At 36.6% G+C, this 20,976-nt stretch overlaps 1 protein-coding gene across 10 annotated transcripts in view; it reads left to right on the top strand.

Annotated features, from left to right (window-relative positions):
* LOC113589895 (E3 ubiquitin-protein ligase rnf213-alpha-like) overlaps positions 1–20,976 on the top strand; it is a 76,091-nt gene that overhangs the window by 16,407 nt on the left and 38,708 nt on the right. For 8 of the 10 annotated variants that reach the window (XR_014122598.1, XR_014122575.1, XM_035526126.2 and 5 more), the window contains 16 exons: positions 4,469–4,656; positions 5,493–5,743; positions 6,044–6,258; positions 7,154–7,318; positions 8,344–8,527; positions 10,163–10,221; positions 10,614–10,794; positions 12,323–12,412; positions 12,655–12,750; positions 13,242–13,364; positions 16,575–16,734; positions 17,050–17,232; positions 17,723–17,839; positions 18,156–18,724; positions 19,132–19,288; positions 20,603–20,820. Coding sequence is in view for 8 of the 10 variants with exons in the window: in XM_035526126.2 (XP_035382019.2) it covers positions 4,469–4,656; positions 5,493–5,743; positions 6,044–6,258; positions 7,154–7,318; positions 8,344–8,527; positions 10,163–10,221; positions 10,614–10,794; positions 12,323–12,412; positions 12,655–12,750; positions 13,242–13,364; positions 16,575–16,734; positions 17,050–17,232; positions 17,723–17,839; positions 18,156–18,724; positions 19,132–19,288; positions 20,603–20,820 (2,956 nt within the window). In the remaining 2 variants the exon portion in view is untranslated. The remainder of the gene's footprint in view (positions 1–4,468; positions 4,657–5,492; positions 5,744–6,043; positions 6,259–7,153; positions 7,319–8,343; positions 8,528–10,162; positions 10,222–10,613; positions 10,795–12,322; positions 12,413–12,654; positions 12,751–13,241; positions 13,365–16,574; positions 16,735–17,049; positions 17,233–17,722; positions 17,840–18,155; positions 18,725–19,131; positions 19,289–20,602; positions 20,821–20,976) is intronic. The other 2 variants (XM_035526128.2, XM_081708963.1) reach the window with 2 other exon arrangements.

Consider the following 20,976-nt stretch of genomic DNA (forward strand, 5'->3'; position numbering starts at 1 on the left):
GATACTCGAGATACAAGAAATGACCAGGTGTAAATGGGGTCTCAGAGATGCACTGTAATTCCATCATTCAGACCACATTTTGAGGTGGTCTGAGAGGCCTCAGGTCTACACTACCTCTTTACTGTGAAGGCTAATGTGTCCTGATGCATTCTCGACAGCAATGAAGTACCACCCATATCAACTGCAAGCTTTGTTTATGGCTGGTGTACAAGTAAAAAGAAATGCATAATTTCCATTTGGGCTGAGTGTAGTGGTTGATCAAAAGTCTGTTATAGCCCATACTGGAATGTGAGTGAGGATTTGTGTCACAGACATTTCTGTCTGTGTCATATCGCCCAATTCCTCATCACACTACAACACCCAGCAGGCTGTTTATGACCCAACCCAGGACTCCACCAATCATGAACTTCATGTCAGATCGTCATCACCAGAATATTGAAATCGCCTGTGCACTTGATTATTTAAGCCTGTTTTGAACATTAGGACTCTGCGAAGTGTTGCCTCTAGAATCCTATGCATACTCCCTGTTACTACAATAAATCCCTGTTTTTTATCTGCGAGCATCTGATTTTTGCCTGGCCTGTAACAGAATACTTCACCCCCATGCAGATAGCAGATTCAGATGAGTTAAAGGAAGCCTTGGCTAACCATGATCAACTAATCCACCAACACCACCAGTTGCTTGAGGGTTTCACACGGGCAATGGATACTATAGCCAAGCAACAATCGGATCAACAAACTCAAATGTTGGAACTAGGACAAAGTCTCAGAGAACTTACCTCCCAGCTACAAATGATGACTACTCCTTCTCAGTTCAGTCCCACGCCTGCACCTACTACCACCGTGAGCAGTCTTCCACCAACCCCTGAAAAATATGACAAGTGTCGAGGTTACAATGTTCATTATATTTCAATAGCCTTCCAACCTGTTCCAATCAAGATAAAATTAACTTCATTACCTCTCATCTCACTGACAAAGCTCTTGACTGGGCAACTTCCATCTTGGCTAACGTACAACTGGCATCTTATGATGATTTAATTGAGCAATTCAAAGCTGTGTTCGATCACCTGCATGAGGGAATAGCCTGGGGGGAGATACTTAGAATATCTAGAACATCATGCCCCAATTATACCATGGTCACATAAGGAAATCGCTCAGTGGTTGTCTCAATGCCTAAGAAATTGTTTGTCATTACCAGTTGTCCGGTTATGTTCCACCACTGTTGAGAGCCTTGCTGATACACAAGCCTTTTCCCTCTCTCCAGAATACCATGATCTCTCTTTGGTCTTTAGCAAGAAAAAAGCTACCCTGTTAACTCCCCATCATCCCTATGACTGTGCTATTGAACTCTTGGAGGGAGCCGTGTTTCCCAAGGCTTGTGTTTATCTTCTCTCCCAGGAAGAAGAGAGGATCATGGAGGAATGTATAAATGAAGCATTAAGTCAAGGCTTTATTATGCCATCCACTTCCCCCATGGGGTTGGGATTTTCTTGTAAAAAAGGACGGAGGTCTTGACCCTGTATTGACTATCGAAATTTCAATCATATTTCCAAGAAACATGAATACTGATTACCTCTCATTCCCATCGCTCTGGAACTACTATGAGAAGCCAAGATCTTCACCAAATTAGACCTACGTAGTGCATATCATTTGATAAGGATCAAGAAAGGTGATAAATGGAAAAACACCTTTATCACCACCAGAGGTCACTATAAGCCCAAAATCATGCTATACAGTCTCAGTGTGGCTGCATCTGTCTTTCAGGGTTTTATCAATGATATCCTCCATGAATATATTGGAAAGTTCGTTATCGCTTATATTGATGACATCCTAATCTATTCCCACAACATTAAAAGCCACATACAACATGCAAGAAAAGTATTGAAGAGTCTTCTGTATAATAGGTTATATGTCAAGGGAGAGAAATGTGAATTCCACCTTCCTACCATGACTTTTTTGGGATACATGATCAGCCACGGTGGGATCACCATGGATGACAAGAAGATCAAAGCTATCATTCAGTGGCCTATTCCGATCAGCGTTAAAAAGATCCAGAGTTTCTTGGGGTTTGCAAACTTTTACTGACAATTCATACAGAATTTTAGTAGTATTGCAGCCCCTCTCACAGCCCTCCTGAAAGGAGCAATGACCAAGTTATTATGGAATCAGGAGGCTGACCAAGCATTCAAAAACCTGAAACAAACTTTTAGCATGGCTCCTATACTTAGGCATCCGGATTCTTCTATTCCCTTTGTCATGGAGGTTGATGCTTCAAACATCGGGGTAGGAGCTATACTTTCACAACAACAATATAAATCCAAGTTAAACCCAATATCTTATTTTTCCTGTAGGTTATCACCAGCAGAATGTAATTACAGAATAGGAGAATGTGAACTTATAAGAGTGGAGGCATTGGATAAAGAGGGCGAATCACCCCTTTCTTGTTATCACCAACCACAGAAATCTGGAATACATGCATACAGCTAAACAACTGAACCCATGTCAAGCCCGTTGGTCTCTGTTCTTTTCAAGATTTGATTTTAAGGATGCATTATCCCGACGTTTTCTTGGAGGAGACAGGAGATGACCCTGGAAAAACAGAAACCATCCTTCCTAGCTGCACCTATCATCTATATGATGGGAAATAGATGATGAAATAGAACAGGCCATGCAAGACACAGTCATCCCAAAGGAGTGTCCGTCGGGGAAACAATACATTCCTACCTCTTGCCGTGACCGCCTATTGATGGGGGCTCATTCCTCGTTAGTTTCAGGGCATCCTGGAGAGACATGTACTCGATAGCTTCTGGCTAACTGGTACTGGTGGGAGACCATGATGGGCGATGCTCATAAATATGTTTCTTCATGTTCGGTTTGCAGTCAAAGTAAAACACCTAAGATTCTCCCTGGAGGAAAGCTCATGCCACTTCCCATACCCAACAGACCTTGGTCTCACATCGCTTTAGATTTCGTTACAGACCTCCCATGTTCTGAAGGTAACACTATGGTCCTCACTATAGTTGATCGTTTCTCCAGGGGTGTGTGGTTCATTGCATTCCCGAGTATGCCTACAGCCTTCCAAACTGCAGAAGCATTGTTTAATCAAGTGTTCCGTATATTTGGCATTCCTGAGGACAAATGATCAGATTCGGGACCTCAATTTACATCACGTGTTTGGGCATCCTTTTTTGAACATGTAGGGGTGGCTTGAACATATAGGGGTGGATTGGTTTCAGGGCATCCTAACCGGTACTGGTGGGAGACCATGATGGGCTCCCAGTGTCCTTTCAGATTTCCATGCAAGGTTCCCGGAAAGGCCTGCACCTCGCCCTCGGGGTCATCCTCTCCGCCATACCGCTACGGAGTCTTGTCCTGAAGCGTACTCTGCCTTGTGTACTGGGAGTCGTCACGGGTGACCTCGTACCTTGGCCATCCCGGACTCTTTGGAGGGGGTTACTGTCATATCGCCCGATTCCTCATCACACTACAACACCCAGCAGGCTGTTCGTGACCCAACCCAGGACTCCACCAATCATGAACTTCTTGTCAGATCGTCATCAGCAGAATATTGAAATCGCCTGTGCACTTGATTATTTAAGCCTGTTTTGAACATTAGGACTCTGCGAAGTGTTGCCTATAGAATCCTATGCATACCGAGCGTTCTTTTGGATTGTTTTTCTGTGTACCGAACCTTGATTTAGTCATTCCAATTTCTGATTTTTGCCTACCCCTTTTGGATTCTACTGCCTGGATTATTGGATGATATTTATGCTTTTTTGACATGGACTCTTTTTCCTACTTTTGAGTTACTCCCTTTTTTGTGACCATTTCCACTACCTGTTACTACAATAAATCCCTGTTTTTTTATCCGCAAGCATCTGATTTTTGCCTGGCCTGTAACAGTCTAAAAACTATGTAAGAAATCCAATTGTATGTGGTCACTCAAGACACATTAAAAAGGCCAGGTATAAATGCCATGTGTTTTGATGTACCCTTGTGATTGGCTCACCCAAGGTGCATGTAATGCCAGGTGTGAACAGGGCCTAAGCTTTTGACTACCAAACTGTAAATTCATTTGGTTACAATTAGGATGAAATCTAAATACTATTGAAACAATTAGGTTTGAGCTAAGAGCTGTGGAGCTGTTATCCACACATGCATTAACTGGAGCCTTAAATATAACAGATCATTACTAGCACCATCATTAGTATGTGTATATTAGAAAATTACCTTCAAAGATGTTACTCAGCACTCTGGCCACATGTTCTCAACCTGTACCATTTGTTTTTGAAAAACAAATGAAAACAAACTGTCTTTTCCACAGGCTTGTTTTTTGGAAAATGAGAATAAAAAAGAATATGACTCATTCGTCAATATGAGAGAAATTAGATTAAAAGCTATTTGAAAATGATCACTTATAAATATATTTTAACAAATATTTACCCTTTTTTCTCTGCATTGTGTCTAGGAAAGATCAAGCTGGTTATATGTTCACGTGTGACCTCTCTGTGAGGAAAACAATGGTTGAAGAATTCTGTTATACCTATTGTATTACTTCTACTGTGGATAGAAGAGACTATTTTGAAAAGCTTCAACATGAGGACCGTTGCTATACATACAGAAAATTGCTTGGAAATAGCTCTATGTCTCACAAGGGTGAGTGCACAATGATTGTCTTAAAATAGTAGGATGACAGGCAGAGTGCTCTGCTTCTTGACAATGTGTGGGCTTGAAAAGTTCCTTTTCTCCCATATGTGAATTGTGAGCTTTAAAAGTCATGTAGGAACAAAGTCTTCTGCAGGGTCCAGACCAAAAAAAGTCTGATATACTGCCAATGCAGCAACACAGTATTTGCCAACGGTTGGGCTTTTGAATGTTGTGGGAAGTGATGTGTCCACTTTCCACTGCAGATAAGCACATTAATGAAGTATGTAAACAAGTGTGAAAGGTTTTGCAGAGAAAAAACAGGTTATAAAAACAGGATTATGTCAGAATAACACATTTCAAGCTAATGAAGAAATGATTTCATGCTAAAGGTGACTTTTAAAATACTTATATATATTTGAACTGTTCTCATATAGAAGCCTATATGAGAAGTTTTGCACAGACATAGAAATGTTTGAAAACACAAATGTGCAGAATTGCATATGAGTTTACTGAGATTATATACTTTGACATTGGAATTATCTTTTTTAATTTGATTGGTAACCAGAACCAGAAGGGTCCTGTACTTCTCACAGGGTTTTACAATGAAACTACCATCTTGAACTTCTTATATCAATGAAATAAGTCCTCATATAACTCCATTATAGACAAGTGAATATTGTTGTTTAATATATGCTATAATAATTACTAACACACTATCAGTCATCAAATGAAAACTTGGAAATCACCAGTAGTATACTATTATTATGATGGTACTTACTACTGAAGAAACAAGTAATGAAAATGTGTAAATAAATTAGAAATGTTTTTGTTTGTCATTCTTGCAGTTTTCCACCAGTTTGATGATGTGTGCCTGCTCGGAGGAGCACATACTTTTTTCGGATTATCAGTGGGAGGCAAAGCCACAGTGGTTAACAAAACCCGCAGCAAATTCATTCAAGTAGCATTAACAGACTTAATGCTGTGCACAAATAAAGATCTATCAGACATGCAAACCACATCTGTATTTTTAATGAACTGTTTACAAATAAGGCTTGTTTTCATGAATGGACATTGTGCAACAATACCAGCATTATTGGTAAGTACTACTGATGTATGCAGTACATGATGCTTATGAACATTTGATGTTGACTGTCCTGTAAGTTTAATTTATCTGTAACTAAAAGTATTCATTATGTAGCTAGAACAGATATCTAAACCTAGCCTAGGCATCATCCAATTTTATTCCAGCATTCATCCCTTTTGCCATTTCTGCCTATACACATTTAATAAGATCTTTTTCTGTTCTTCCACTGAAAACAAAAAAGTAAAAACCACTCAAAATCATCAAAGTGTATATCACTACCTGTTTTATCGTATACTCTTTCCTCTTTTTCAGCATGAAGACCAAAAGAAAATAACAAAAGCATTTACCCGAGCAATTGATAGTCTGAAAAATAACTCAACTGTTCAGTGTGTTCTTGCAGCTGCATTTCTTGCAGATTTTTTCAAAGTCAGTCTTGACAAACCTAGAACTGAAAAACTCTCTGAAATAGTTCGACAAAATGGTGAGCTACAAGGCTCTCTCGCAAGTCTAGAAGACTCAGCAAAATGGTGAGCTCTGTGTTTATATTTTCGCTACATCTGCTAGATTAAGCTTTTATCTACCCTGAGCATGACCCCACACGAATTCTTGCTACAACTGTTAAAATGGCAGTCACATCACAGTTTTCGTGTAAGTATTAATTGTGCTGAATCTATAGACAGTTTTAATTTATACTTGCTTGTGCTTTATTGGGTTAGCCAGCTGTTCCACCAAATGACAGCTTGAATTAAGTTTAATGTTAAGTTCAAAATAATGAAAATTTGTTTGGTGCAAAAATCACTGTTTAGCAGGAGTACTTCAAGGATGCTTATTTCATTCTCCCATGAAAGTTAAAGTTGTACTGAAATTATTTCAAGAAATAAAAAAGTATAATTCACTAACAAGTATAGAGCTGGAGAGCTGTTACTAATGTTGTGAATCAGGCTTCACTCAATGTTTATTATCTTCTACCTAAAAAATTTAAATGCTTGAACCCCTCATCCCTGCATGTATCATCACTACAAAACTCATGTCTATGAAAATTCTGAATAGGTAAATTAACATTTTTCTGTGTAATAGACAATTTTCCCCGAAATAGTAAAATTTGAACTTTAGTGGTTTATCCTGTGGTTTTGGGTTCAGAAAATTATGCTCAGATGTGAATTGAAGTGAATCCAGTTTTAACAAAAATAGCAGTCCAAAAATATAAGGGTTACATTATTTAAAAAACCCAAACCATCTGAATTAGTCTTTTGTAGCACATAGACCATAGTTCCATTTTGAATGAATTTGTTTTTGCATGAGGCCTATTGAGTGCTATATTATCAAGTAGCTGGGCTAGTAATAATGTCAAAGAATTACTAGTAACAGTTTCTATAACTTTGCAGTTCTGTTTTACTCATAAAAATGAATTCCCTACTTTAGTGTAATTGCCAAGGCTGTGCAGTATGTCTTCGACCAAGCCTGCAGAAACAAGTCAAAAAAAGGAGCTGTATGGATGATGTCACTCTTTTATGCGGTGTTGCCAGCAGATTATGATCAGATGCTAAAATATGGACAAGAATATATACCATGGATGTCAACACAAAGGTTTAGTTACTTTTCATCTACATACATGAGTATCATGTAAATCATAATAAATACTTAATAATTGACTAATTTTAAGTTACAGAAGTTGAAATGTCAGTGAACCAGATTAAAGATAGTACAGGGGTGTGGTGACAGCAGTAATACTTTCATATATGTTGGAAATAATGCCCATGATGACGAGCATAAAATAATGCAATTGTGCTTAATATTTAGTTATAGCAGCAATGAGAATGAACTGCTTTGATGTGTTGATTTGCACTGGATTGACCTTTTAAAGTGTATATGGAAAACTTCTACTGAGGCACCCACCAGCGAATGTCTGAGGGGTACACAAGAGTTTAATTTTTATACAGTTTTCCAAGGGCAATTATATAATTGCCCTGCCTTTTTTTAAACTATTGATCTTTGCAGTTTTCACCATTATGTCCAAATCATGCATTTTTTACCATTATGCAGATGAATATTTAATACGTATACCAGTTAGAGTTTAGTACCTTTATATTCAAATGAGAGATTTCTTTTTTTTAATGATCTCATTTTGCACACCTACTATTGATAAGTGTTTCTCGTACCACTTGATACCTGTTGCTAAAACAGACGTGAATAATCCACTTTGCTCCTGCTCAGTGGCCTTGAAGCTCTCTGCACCATGTCCTGAGATACCTACTGAAACACATTTTCATGCTTTCAAACACACTTTAAACCTGAAAGAGAGACCCTAAAAGGCCACTCTACTGAGATCACAGATCACCTTATGAGAATACAGGCTCACTACTTTACCTTTCTTTTACTTAAACATTTTATTACATTAACCCTGTACAGTAAAACTAAAGTTGAAGTAATATCAAAGCCTCATTATAACTAAAGTGAGTGAAAATTTACTGTACACCTAGTACAACCTTTAACTCAACACCAGCCTTTTAGTATAAATTCCTTTGCATAAAATAAATGTAGTTTTTTTTAGCATTTAAGTTGATTTATTGTAAATATACATTACTTACTAACCTTTAATCCATTTTTTTCAGAGACCTTTGTGAAATGATCAAGACACACTCTAGCCAATTAAAGAAATGCAAAGGATTTACTGCTTCGGTTTTAGATGTGTTTGATGTGGAACATGACGAGATGAAGCTTTTATCTACCCTGAGCATGACCCCACACGAATTCTTGCTACAACTGTTAAAATGGCAGTCACGTCACAGTTTTCGTGTAAGTATTAATTGTGCTGAATCTATAGACAGTTTTAATTTATACTTGCTTGTGCTTTATTGGGTTAGCCAACTGTTCCACCAAATGACAGCTTGAATTAAGTTTAATGTTAAGTTCAAAATAATGAAAATTTGTTTGGTGCAAAAATCGCTGTTTAGCAGGAGTACTTCAAGGGTCCTTATTTCATTCTCCCATGAAAGTTAAAGTTGTACTGAAATTATTTCAAGAAATAAAAAAGTATAATTCACTAACAAGTATAGAGCTGGAGAGCTGTTACTAATGTTGTGAATCAGGCTTCACTCAATGTTTATTATCTTCTACCTAAAAAATTTAAATGCTTGAACCCCTCATCCCTGCATGTATCATCACTACAAAACTCATGTCTATGAAAATTCTGAATAGGTAAATTAACATTTTTCTGTGTAATAGACAATTTTCCCCGAAATAGTAAAATTTGAACTTTAGTGGTTTATCCTGTGGTTTTGGGTTCAGAAAATTATGCTCAGATGTGAATTGAAGTTAATCCAGTTTTAACAAAAAAAGCAGTCCAAAAATATAAGGGTTACATTATTTAAACAACCCAAACCATCTGAATTAGTCTTTTGTAGCACATAGACCATAGTTCCATTTTGGGAACCAACAACTGGGCTATTGGTACAACCAATCATAATTACCCTTTGATTCATCCGGGCTCCTGCCGACAGTGCTCAACCATGCTTCAGATGCCACTTTCTTTTTATCCTGTTGTGTTCACTGATCAAAGATCAGCAAAGATTTCAGAAGTGCTAGTCACTTTTTTGACTATCAGCTTGTGTTGCTTTTTTCCCAGACTTGAGCTTGGACAGTGTCAACAACTCTACACTTTTGTTTAATCCTCTTAGGGATAATTCTTTTAGGAAACACTGTTCTGAGATATATTGAAATCTGGAAATTCACCCTTGAGTGGTTTCTGCAAATGAACAACCTACATATCTTATTACCACTAGGATTTTTATAGTCTTAAAAATATTAAAACATAGAGGTCACGGTAAGGGAGGCATTTTTAAAATATGTCTTCCTAGACATGGCTATATTTACAATTATGGCTGTAACGGTGAGTAGTAAGGAGGTGGACGCATGTGTGGAGAAGAGCAAGATTTATTAGGGGCAAATCCAGAGTCGTAGTCATCAGAGTAGTCCAGGGCCATATTACCAACACAGAGAGTTTTAGGAATACATGTTAGAATAAATGTTAACTAGACACAGGTGCTACAAATGAAGGTCAGAGAAAACGAAATACGGAAGCAAAGCAATCACATGAGACATGGAAACAATAGAAACATGGATACTAGGCGTGAACAACCATGACAACAACATTTGGCAGACACTGTTATCCAGTGCAACTTACAATGTATAGATGTGGCAGAGCAGGTTTTTGCATTTGAAACATAATTTTTGCATAATTTTGAATTTGAAAAATGGTGCCAAAGACTTCATACATTTGTGTCTGTGCCTATAGTGTCTGATCTGAAATATGTGAGAATAGCTGTTATTTTACAAATATATGTTACTTTCTAAATATGTGATAACTATTGAGTGCACTTATGAATTAGGCATTCAGAAAGGATCTGATGTGCTTCTGATTTAATCTTGCAGAAACTGCATAGAGTTGTGAAAACTATTGCTGAGCAGATCAAGGAGTGGCTAAAAGAAAGGTAAATTGATTAACTGAAAATGTATTGGTATATCTACAGAATAACTGCCGTATATGTATTCTTTGTAGCAAAGAATGCACCAATACCCATTCTGTATTTAATTCAGGATAGCATTAGTGACTTTCCTGTATTAAATACAGATAGTTGTGTGCAAAAGCTGCATGTGGATTGTTATGTTTTGTATAGTTTTTGTTCACATAAAATGATTTAATCTAATAACATTCCAATGTTCCATACTGTTATAATCTCTTCTTATAGCAATGCTGACCATTCATGTTTGGCCCTTTATATTTATATATATATATATATATATATATATATATATATATATATATATATATATATATATATATATATATATATATATAATTTTTTAATTTTTTTTTATTAAGCAGCGAAGAAAGGTCAGAACTGTCAAAAAATGATGTGCACTGCTGTCTGGTGACAACGATGGACGTCGTTAAAAAGTCTCTATCGGATGCTGGTCGGATAACGCACTATGAGAATGTTCTCTCAGTATTATGGCTTTTGAATGCCTTCACTGTCTACTTTGTCTATCATCCAGATGATGAGGTAAATTATCTTACTTACAATTTTGATTACAAATTATATTTTTATATTATATAATGGCTAAGAAACTGATCTGAAGTAAGCAATGCGATCAAAAATATAATGCAATGCAGAATCAAGCATCATGTGTAACGCTGAGTGGTAAGGAGGCGGACGCATGTGCGGCAAAGAGCAAAATTTGTTCAGGGTAAATCCAGAATCAGAGTCGTTAAGGCAGTCCAGGGTCAAAGAGGCGACACGGAGAGTACATGGATACATAACAAAAACACATGAAGGCAAACGGGAGAAGCAGGCTATAACAAAAGACACTTGGAAAACTCGGGGCTAAGAAACACAAAGGCTGGGAAAACAAACTTAAGCACAATGATTCAAATATACATACACGGAGTCAAGAAACAAGCATAGCCACATAAACAAGGTAGAAACTAGGGACAGGTGTTGAAAATCAAACGAAGGGTAGAGAAAACGAAACTATGGAACGGAACTAAAAAACACAAGACAAGAAAAACACGGAACATGGGACCTGGAAGGGACTGATCGTGACATCATGATCATTTATGCATTTGTGATCACTTGGAATGTTGATGACTAGAACTGGAAGAACGTGGGGATGACTGGAATTTTAAAAAGGCTTTTCCTTATAACAAATCCCACAGATGGCTCCTGTACTTATCAGGCTCTTCTCCAAAATCCTACCTGACCGTCTCACTGATCATGTTTTATGCAACTTAGATATTTTGAGTAGGTATTTTAAATAAATAATATTTAGAAATTTTTTGAAGGTTGACGAAGAAAGGTGAAATAAATCGCACAAATATGACATGCCTGTCAACGGCTGGTCATCTAGTAAATTTTATTTTGACCACTTGTAGGAGCCCGAGTGCTGCAGGACACACAGACTCCCTCGACGCAGACAGACGTTTATTACACAAACACGAATAACAAACACAGTGGCACTCACATAGAACAGACAAGGAGAACATGTGTAACCTCGAACACGGCTTACAAACATAATGTGCAACACGTACGTGAACATGATCAAGAACAAAGACCGACAGGGATGCACACACCAACCGGGATTTATACACAAACATTACAATAATAACCTGGTGCAGGTGTGTGCTGACTACATAGGCATGGTTACAAACAAAATGATGAACTCCTACAGCACGCGGCAGGCCATACCACGTGAAGAGTGGGAAGGGGCACATTCTGTGACACCTTTTCTGATGATTCCAAAGGCCAGGAGATATTCATATTTCCTGTATTATTACAATGATTAGCTCCAGTAAAAACATTAAGAATGGTTTCAGATGTGTGAGACACTGGACTTTTTCAGTGTAAGATCTGGTTAGATATTAGATATGTTAGATTCAAGTGCTTGAGGTTTAAGCAGATGGCACAAAAGCAAAATTACAGAATATTGTTTGAATTGGAAGGAGTGGATCATTTTTGGCTGCTGTTCCTTTTGTCAACAGATACTAAAGGGATTTTGCAGAATGTACACTGTAACGTGAATTTTTAATTGCAGATTTTAGAGACTCTTGACATTTCAAAATTAATGCAAGAAATGTCATTCTGCATCAGAAGGCAGAAACAAGGCGGGGCATTGACCATGAAAGTATGTATATTTCTTTCAGTTAATTTTGCAATAATTAAATATTTCCTTAATCACATTTTCTATGTAAATTGGCAAGTATTCAGAAAAAAACTAATTAAATATATGGATGTTGTTACTATGTAAAGCTCTGTACATAGTGCTTAAAATAATTAATACCTGTGTTTCATTGCTAGAAATAATTCACCAATACCCATTTTCCATTGCTAGAAATACTAAACTAATGCAAGTGTTTTCTTCTTCAGGACTGGAATACATTATTTGAACTTCCACTGCCAGATTTTTGGCAAAGACAGTGGGAGAAAGACTTAAAGGCACTCTTCATAGAAAACCTGCAAAAGGCAAGTTAAAGACATAGTTATTTAAAAGGTTCCCAGATTTAGAAGTGGGCATGCATAATTTTTTCTATCCCATATCAATCCAGGTAGGCAATGATTAATATGTCATTTTATAAGTATAACTATAATGTAATTGCACATAGTTGATGGTGGAGTTAGGTGATTACCTAGCTATTTCTTTCAATTTGAGAAGCAGTCAGTTGCTAACTGCTAGCCAGAATGGCAAAATTGACATTATACATCATTATACACATTATACACAATATAGACCTAACAGTTTTACAGTCAAGGGGCATTAAAGTCAAAACAATCTCTAGATATTAACACTTGCCTAAAGGAACGAGGTAATGCAGAAAATACAGTGACTTATCTTTCTACCGAAAAGTCTTTGACTGAATTCTTCCATGGATACTATGTTATTATTTATATTTAATGTTTGTTTCTCTACACAATATAATACATTTGAACCCCAACACACTAATGTGTTTGAACAGAAAAGTGACATGGAACAAGTGAGAATCTACTGTGATAGGTCTGCTGTTTGTCCAGCAATGGAGGATTGTCTGTCAAGTTGTGCAGAAAATGCAGTTAAAAGATTGATATTGCATGATTTCAAGGTAAGATATATAGCCTAAAGCAGTTAAAAGTTTGATATTGCATGGTTTCAAGGTAAGATATATAGCCTAAAGCAGTTAAAAGATTGATATTGCATGGTTTCAGGGTAAGATATATAGCCTAAAGCAGTTAAAAGATTGATATTGCATGGTTCTAACTTGGAAAGAGGTCTAGAATGTTGTGTAAGCAAAAAAGAACAACATTGCAACTGTCCTGTTCTGTATTTATTGTATGTTACCTAATCCTATAGCGGAACACGGACAAGCTAACAGAGTACACTATGCTAAAACTATCCAATAATATGGGGCACCCACCCACATACCTAATGCGTCTGGACAAACCACGTGTACCTACATGGTGAGGGATGTAGATGCGCACATATGCTAATCTGTCTTTAATCCAAATAGGTAACAAACACAAGATGGAACAAACACAAATTACAAACACTAGGACACAATACACAACAAACATCCAGCCAAGATACTCAAGACATATAGGGGATAAAAATTGCAATATGAGAAGACACCAAAACATCACTTTTCTAGTTGTTGGAAAGAGCAAGAGTCGGATCATCTTGATAAATAATGCATGCTCTCATTGAAATTGTTTGAAAGTGTATGTTAGCTGCTTGAACCTGAACTTAACAAATCACCTTAACAAATCACCTGTCACATTTATCAGGCATACTTAAACTGTTGGGAAGTTACCATGGTGACAGTAGACATGTTACCACTTATTTACCATGAGAATCACTTTTGCCTTCACCCTCCACATCTTTTCTAGCTCGTCTTTCAGCCCTTGGTATTTCTCAAACTTTTAGTGTTCCTTGTTCCTTGTTCCTTGTTGCAATCACTTGGGACTGCTACATATGTCACTATGGCCCTCTTCTACTATATGTCCATCACTACTAAGTCTGGTTGGTTAGCCATTACGATTTTGTCCGTCTGTATCTTAGCTTGGTCATTCTCCAACACCTTCTGGGGTGTACTTGGGGAATTTCTGGCCAATACTCAGCACAGATTTTTCTGTGTATTATGCCAGCCACTTGGTTATAGCATTCCCTGCATGCTCTGCCTGCTACCATCTTGCATCCGTCTGTTATGTGCTGGATTGTCTCAGGTGCATCTTTGCACAGACTGCATCTGGGGTCTTGCCTGGTATGATTGATCTTGTATTCAGAGCTTGTGCTTTTGCTGCCATAATTACACTTACATTAACATTTTACATTTTAAATGATAAGTGCCTCTGTGCTGTCTTTCAGTCCAGCCTTTTCAGCCATCAGTAGGATTTTTCCCAAATCAGCCTGTAGTAGAGAATGTAGACTTCTCTTGATCCTGACCACATTCTCACCCCTAAGATAACCCACAACCCACAACAACACCCATCCTACAGGACCTCAGTTATCGAGACCAGAACCCTTCCTGGTTCAGCGAGGGAAAGTTTCATTTCAACCCTCTTATCAGGTCTTCAAAGCTTTGGTAAGAAAGGTTTACAAGTCCCGCAGGGACACATGTCTCATGCAGACTTAGCTTTGTGAACTCAAAGACCATACAACACAGTTCATGGAACTTTCAGATAAATTCACATTCCAGAATAAGATGTATTAAAAGTCCACATTCCTGAAGGACCACTGAATTCTAACCTTTCTCAAACGTTGCCTCCCAAATATGGCAACAATACCAAACTTGAATAAAGGTTTTTTTTTTCTTCTTTTTCTTCACACTTGACTGTGTGAACTTTGAGTCCACAGTGCTCCTCAGTGACTGCAACAGGGTCCTGAACCTGGATCAATTAATCTATTTTAACAAATGGTATTGCACAGGATATTAACTAATTCGGAATGAGACTGATATGATACAAATTCACCTTCAGTAATTAATTATTAATAATTAATAATCATTTCCCTATGTTTAGGGTGTTGCCCCAATCAAGAATTCATAAATGTATGCATTTTTACTACACAGTCAGTGGTAAATACTGTGCAGGGGTTTATCTTCCTATGATGGTTCATGCTTCTCTTCATTCTGATCCTCCTCAGGTCTCTATGGTCTGTGGTAGTAACTAAGCACTTTATCACTTGGGACCATCATCCTGTTGTACCCGACGGATCTTGGTTGCTTAATCAATGGCTCTGGTGCTCACTAGTCCTCAGCCCCCCTTCCTTCTACTTAGTGTATGCTCTCACAGTGCTGGATTCGGGACGAATCCCACCATGCATTGCGAGGAGTTTCCTTGTCTTGATGTCAGTGGCTTCTAGCTCCTGTTTGACCATCTTATTATGTCAGCAGGTCTGATGACTGGTAATGTGTAGGTGTTAATATCCTGGATCCTGTCCTTCCCATTCATCTGACTTCTCAGGACTTGCCTCACTCTTTGTAGGTATTTGGCTGTAGCTGAACTCTCTTTATAATTCCCATTTGTCTGTGGGATTCCAAGGTATTTGTAGCCGCTTTCATCATCTATTATGTTGCCTTTTGATAGTACAATCCCCTCAGTTCTAACTACCTCTCCTCTTCTTGTAACCATCTGATCACATTTATCCAGTCTGAATGACATTCTGATGTCATTGCTAAATATCTTGGTGAGGTGGATTAGTTAGCCAATATCTCATTCACTTCTGGCATACAATTTGATGTCATATAGAGGATCCACTCTTTTTGAGGATTTCAATGATGGATTCTATGCAGAACAGCACCAGGCATCTCTAGCAGTGGGCAATCCCCCACTTGATGGTGACTTGTGCTATTGGCTTGGAGTGGGCCTCTAGGGCTGTCTTCCAAAGCCCCATTGAGTTCTTTGTGAAGGCTCTTAGAGTCCTGTTGATGTTATACAGTCTCATGCATTACAGGATCCATGTGTGGGGCATGAACTCATTAAATCAAATTTTCTTGCAGTAAATCAGGTGGTGCAGGTTTGTTTTACAGTCTTGGGTTTGAGCCACCAGTAGCTGGTGCTTGGCTCCTCTGGTGTTCTTACCAATGCCTTTCTGAGCCCTGCATGTATTGTGCTGCAGTGATGCCTGATAGGAGCTTCCATGTTGTGCAGAACAGGTTATCAGTAGTGTGTGTGTGTGTGTGTGTGTGTGTGTGTGTGTGTGTGTGTGTGTGTGTGTGTGTGTGTGTGTATTTGAAAAATATCAAAAATATTTTCAGTTTATGTACAGATTGTTCAGTGGCACATTTTTACAAATATAATTCTGTCTTTTCAACTAGTTTAATCTCTTAAAGAAGATCTCAGAGACTGAAAGACATAAATATGGAAATTTGATGTCAGTCATTATTGAAAACAAACTGAGCAACATAAATTGGAGCTCTGAAGATTACTTTTATCTACTTTATGATAAAGAACTGAAATGTGTTTTCTCGATTCTGGGTAAGACTTTCATCCTGTTTTTTTAAATTTAGATTAGTTTATTAATACACTTTTGCATTGATAGTGTTTTCTGTATTTCAAGTGCAGATGTCATTAATAATTTGTGTGTGTGGATATTAGAATAACCCTTATTAAAATCCATTTTTGAGGAAGATCAAGAATAAGTTGAGATAAAGTAAAATTAACTGTGATCAATTATCATTTAATGACTGAGTTACAATATCTTTATACCCACACTTGCCACTGAGTAACTGATGTAATCAACTGAAATATTGGATATTTCACAGTATATAACCTCTTCTCATCCTTTTGCAGATGAACACCAGCAAAAGCACAAAGACCACATGGCAAACCTTTCAACACAAGCACAGAGCCTGATTGACAGAACTTACACACTGATGGAGCAGTTGCTTGAGGAAATTATGAACAAATCAATACCATGCAAACTAATTAAAACCATCATTAATGAGCAAGAAAATGTCAATAGGTTCCTACTAGGTAAGGAACTTTTTGTAAAATTGTGGAAAGCTTGAAATCTAATTTTAAAAATTTAATTAAAAGATCACAGATCATTTTTAGAGTTACATTTTCTCTGTAATGTGTTTTTTAAAAAAGGTAAATCACCTAAATGAAGTAATGTAGAAATGTTTTGCATTGTGTGACTAGTTTTTCTACTGAAATTTGCTCTTCTTTTATATTTATACAGTGCAATATATAATATGTATTTAATCAGTTTTAATCTTTGGTCTTTCTTAGTTCAAGTTAGTACAGTAAATTGGATGAGAGTTAAGAATTTCAACATATACAGTGTGTTCCTAAGACCACAAAATTAAAACTGCACATGTGTAGTTTTAATGTTTTTTGTTTAATTTAATGTTGACACTTGTTGCATAGCGATGTACTGCCAAAGTTAATGAAAAATGATGGATAGTTTCATGTAGTTGGGTAGTGATGTGACTGTAATATAAATAAACTGATTTTAATTTAGGAAACAACAGCAAAAGATTCCAAAATGGATTAGAACAGGCAAACAAGGAGATCAGATCCTTTGAAGAAAGGAAAAGCCAAATAAAAGCACTCTATGATCTCAGCCAGGGCATGCAAGGTAAGATTTGTTTGTTACCTTTGTTAAGTTGTTAGTTAAGATTGACATTATTCTTTCTAAATTAACAAAAAATTGACAAACAGTTGGACATGAAGCAATTTTTAAATGACAGTGTTGCACAGAAAACCAACTTTGGTTATGATCTGGTATGAAACTGAGATGTGTAGTAATCAAACCTCTTTTTAGTTACACTGTTGATTACATAAACAGGTTCTGTTGGAAGCACTAGACTTACTAATCATTGTGACTGCCCTAAAAGTGTATATGTATTAACTGAAGGTAAAATTATTGTAATACTAATAGTTGTTTTTTTCAGTTGATGTAGAACTGCTTGAGTCTACTTCTTCAATAGACCTTGTCAATGAAAAACGTTCTCTGAAAGCTATAATGGAAATGTTGCTCAAGGAAGAACCTGAATCAGAAGGTGGAAATTATACATACTTAATTGATATTCAGATGTTTGAAAAGATTGAGGTCTTGTATAAAAGTACATATTTCAAAGAAACATGGAAGGAAACAGTAAAACAAGCCAAGGATACTGACTTTAAAAATGTTGAATTAATTCCACTGGATCAAGTCCATGGTAAAATTTTCAAACCGACATTAGAAAAAGTTAGAAAATCATACGAGGAGCTTAAGGATCTCTCAATGAAACTGCAAGACTTCGAGAATAAACTGGGCAAGTTTAAGCATTGTGTGCACAAGGAACTGCAGATAATGGCTGAAGTTTTTAGTGAAGATGCCAATACAACCTGGATTAATAACACAGAAGAACGCATTAACCGTTATAGAGAGCTTCAGTTTGCAGAAGAAAATGCAAAAGTGATCAATGATTTAAAAGGTCATCTTCAGCTTGGAGACTTTGGTGTGATTGAACATCTTGGGGTATGTTATAAATTATATACATATTTTTTCCCAGTCAAGTTGAAATATCATAGGGAAAACACAATGTAATTTTACCACATCAAAACAATGGAAAATAGAGGGTGTTTTTGTTAAATGGGTTTTTTATTTGATTGTATTTTGTACTCAAACCATTTCCAGTGAAAAATCTCACTCCTTTGAAAAAAACAATTTCTTTCACTTAATCATTTAACGTAAATGCAGATATTGCCTATTAAAATCCTCAGTAATCCTTCAGTTATTAAGAATATAATGACAGGGTAACCTAGAGTCAGTCCAGTGGCATGTGCCCTTCTATGATCCATGGAGAATCTGATGACTGTAATAGTAATTATGCCTTTTGTTTTTATGTGTTCAATTGATGGTATATTGTGTAATTAAAACAACAGGATATTGGCAACAAGTGCTTGCATGATCTCACTCACGACTTTTACAAAGTTGGGAACAAAGTGAAGGATATCCCAAAGGATGCAATTGGTTTTGTGAAAGAACTTAATGAATGTTTCAAAAGAGGATTCATCTCCTGGATTAAAGAGATTATAAAAGGTAAATGTACAAGCAATGAATACACACACACACACACACACACACACACACACACACACACACACACATATATATATATATATATATATATATATATATATATATATATATATATATATATATATATATATATATATATATATATATATATATATATATATGCTTTGTCCCACAATAAAAATATATCACAGGAATCTCAGAAATATGTTGCAGATGATTTGAGTTGCAGCTGATCCTAGGGAGTTCCATAATACCTGCCTCAGTTGAGCAAGGTGGTCATGAAGGGCTATAATGCTTCAAGATAATAACAATGTAAAATCTAGGCCAAGAATAAGGCTTCATAATCATTGCAAATCTTAGCAGTATTTGCAGAAAGCCAGTATTTGTAAACAGAATAAGGGTAATTATCTCTAACTTACTTTTACTAGTAAGGATACAGGCTGCTATGTTGTAAACCAGCTGAAGCTTACTTATAGAGTCAGCAAGGCTTCCTTATAGAGTCAGCAACAGTGTATAATCAATATACAAATTAAAGCCAAATTATGTCTGTGAAATGTCCAGAGAGCTGTTTATAGAAGAACAATAAGGGATGTAAAACAACTCTGAAAAAACATATTGCACTCATGTTCTGAAAAACTGAAGCAGTCTGTCAAATAGGATCAAAACCAAGGGCTAGTTTACCTAAACAGACTATGCTAACACTTACTTCTAAAAGCTCATTTAGAGTACCAAAACATACAAACAACATCAACAGCCACTTCTTGTCATGATTTTTGTTTGTATAACTGGGTTTGCTTTTCAATAAAGAACCTTGATTTGTGTTTTGATGTCATCAAGTTCTTTGCTCAGTATCTGATGTACCAGTCATCCCATTAAAAAAAAAAAGGATAAATAAATAAAATATTATTACATGTATTTATATGTATAGGTAAAATGTATTATATAGCTATACAAAAAAAAGTATATGAATAAAGATATGTATGGAAAAAGAATAATTTATTCTTTGTTTTTAATTCAAATTTATTTGCAATAGCAATAATGAAAGTACAATGCTTTATTATTAAATAAGGAAAAATGAAATAACATTGCAGAATAACCTTGTAATGAGGAAAATGTACCCAAAAACACAAAAAGTTTAGAATAGCCTTCTGTCTGTTGAGGGAACATATTTACTTTGAGGATCCCAACTTATTGCTGTACAGAACAATGTTGCCATTGATTTCTTAATTCTTGATCTTTTGAATATTTGTTGTTTTCATTACATTTCATTACCATTTATTGATATAAATAATCAATGTATTTTTGTTTTTGTAGACACTGGAGAGCTAAGTGCATTTGTGGAGCTTGCGTCCATTTCTGCTGGAGAAAATGCCATGGATATTGGCAAAGTGTGCTGCTTCAGAGATGCCATATCTGCTGCTGCACCAATAATATTTCAGCTCTCTGAAAAATCTGGAGTTGAAGACCTTCTGCAAGCCATCTCCAAGCTCACCTCTGCTATAGAAAGTGACAGAAACCTTGAAGTTAAACTGGTAAGATGACTTGTAACGTGTCCTGTGGATGGTGACATTAGTTCAGTGCTCTGTGTGAAATGCCCCTAGTGGCCAGGAGCACTTCTGTTGGCAGTGACTTTAAAGGGTTTTCATTTTGCTTAATGCTATCAATGCTGTTGTGTTTAATAAAAGCCA

The sequence above is a fragment of the Electrophorus electricus genome, chromosome 1 (assembly GCF_041902795.1).
Source record: "Electrophorus electricus isolate QZ-2024a chromosome 1, ASM4190279v1, whole genome shotgun sequence".
NCBI classification, from domain to species: domain Eukaryota; kingdom Metazoa; phylum Chordata; class Actinopteri; order Gymnotiformes; family Gymnotidae; genus Electrophorus; species Electrophorus electricus.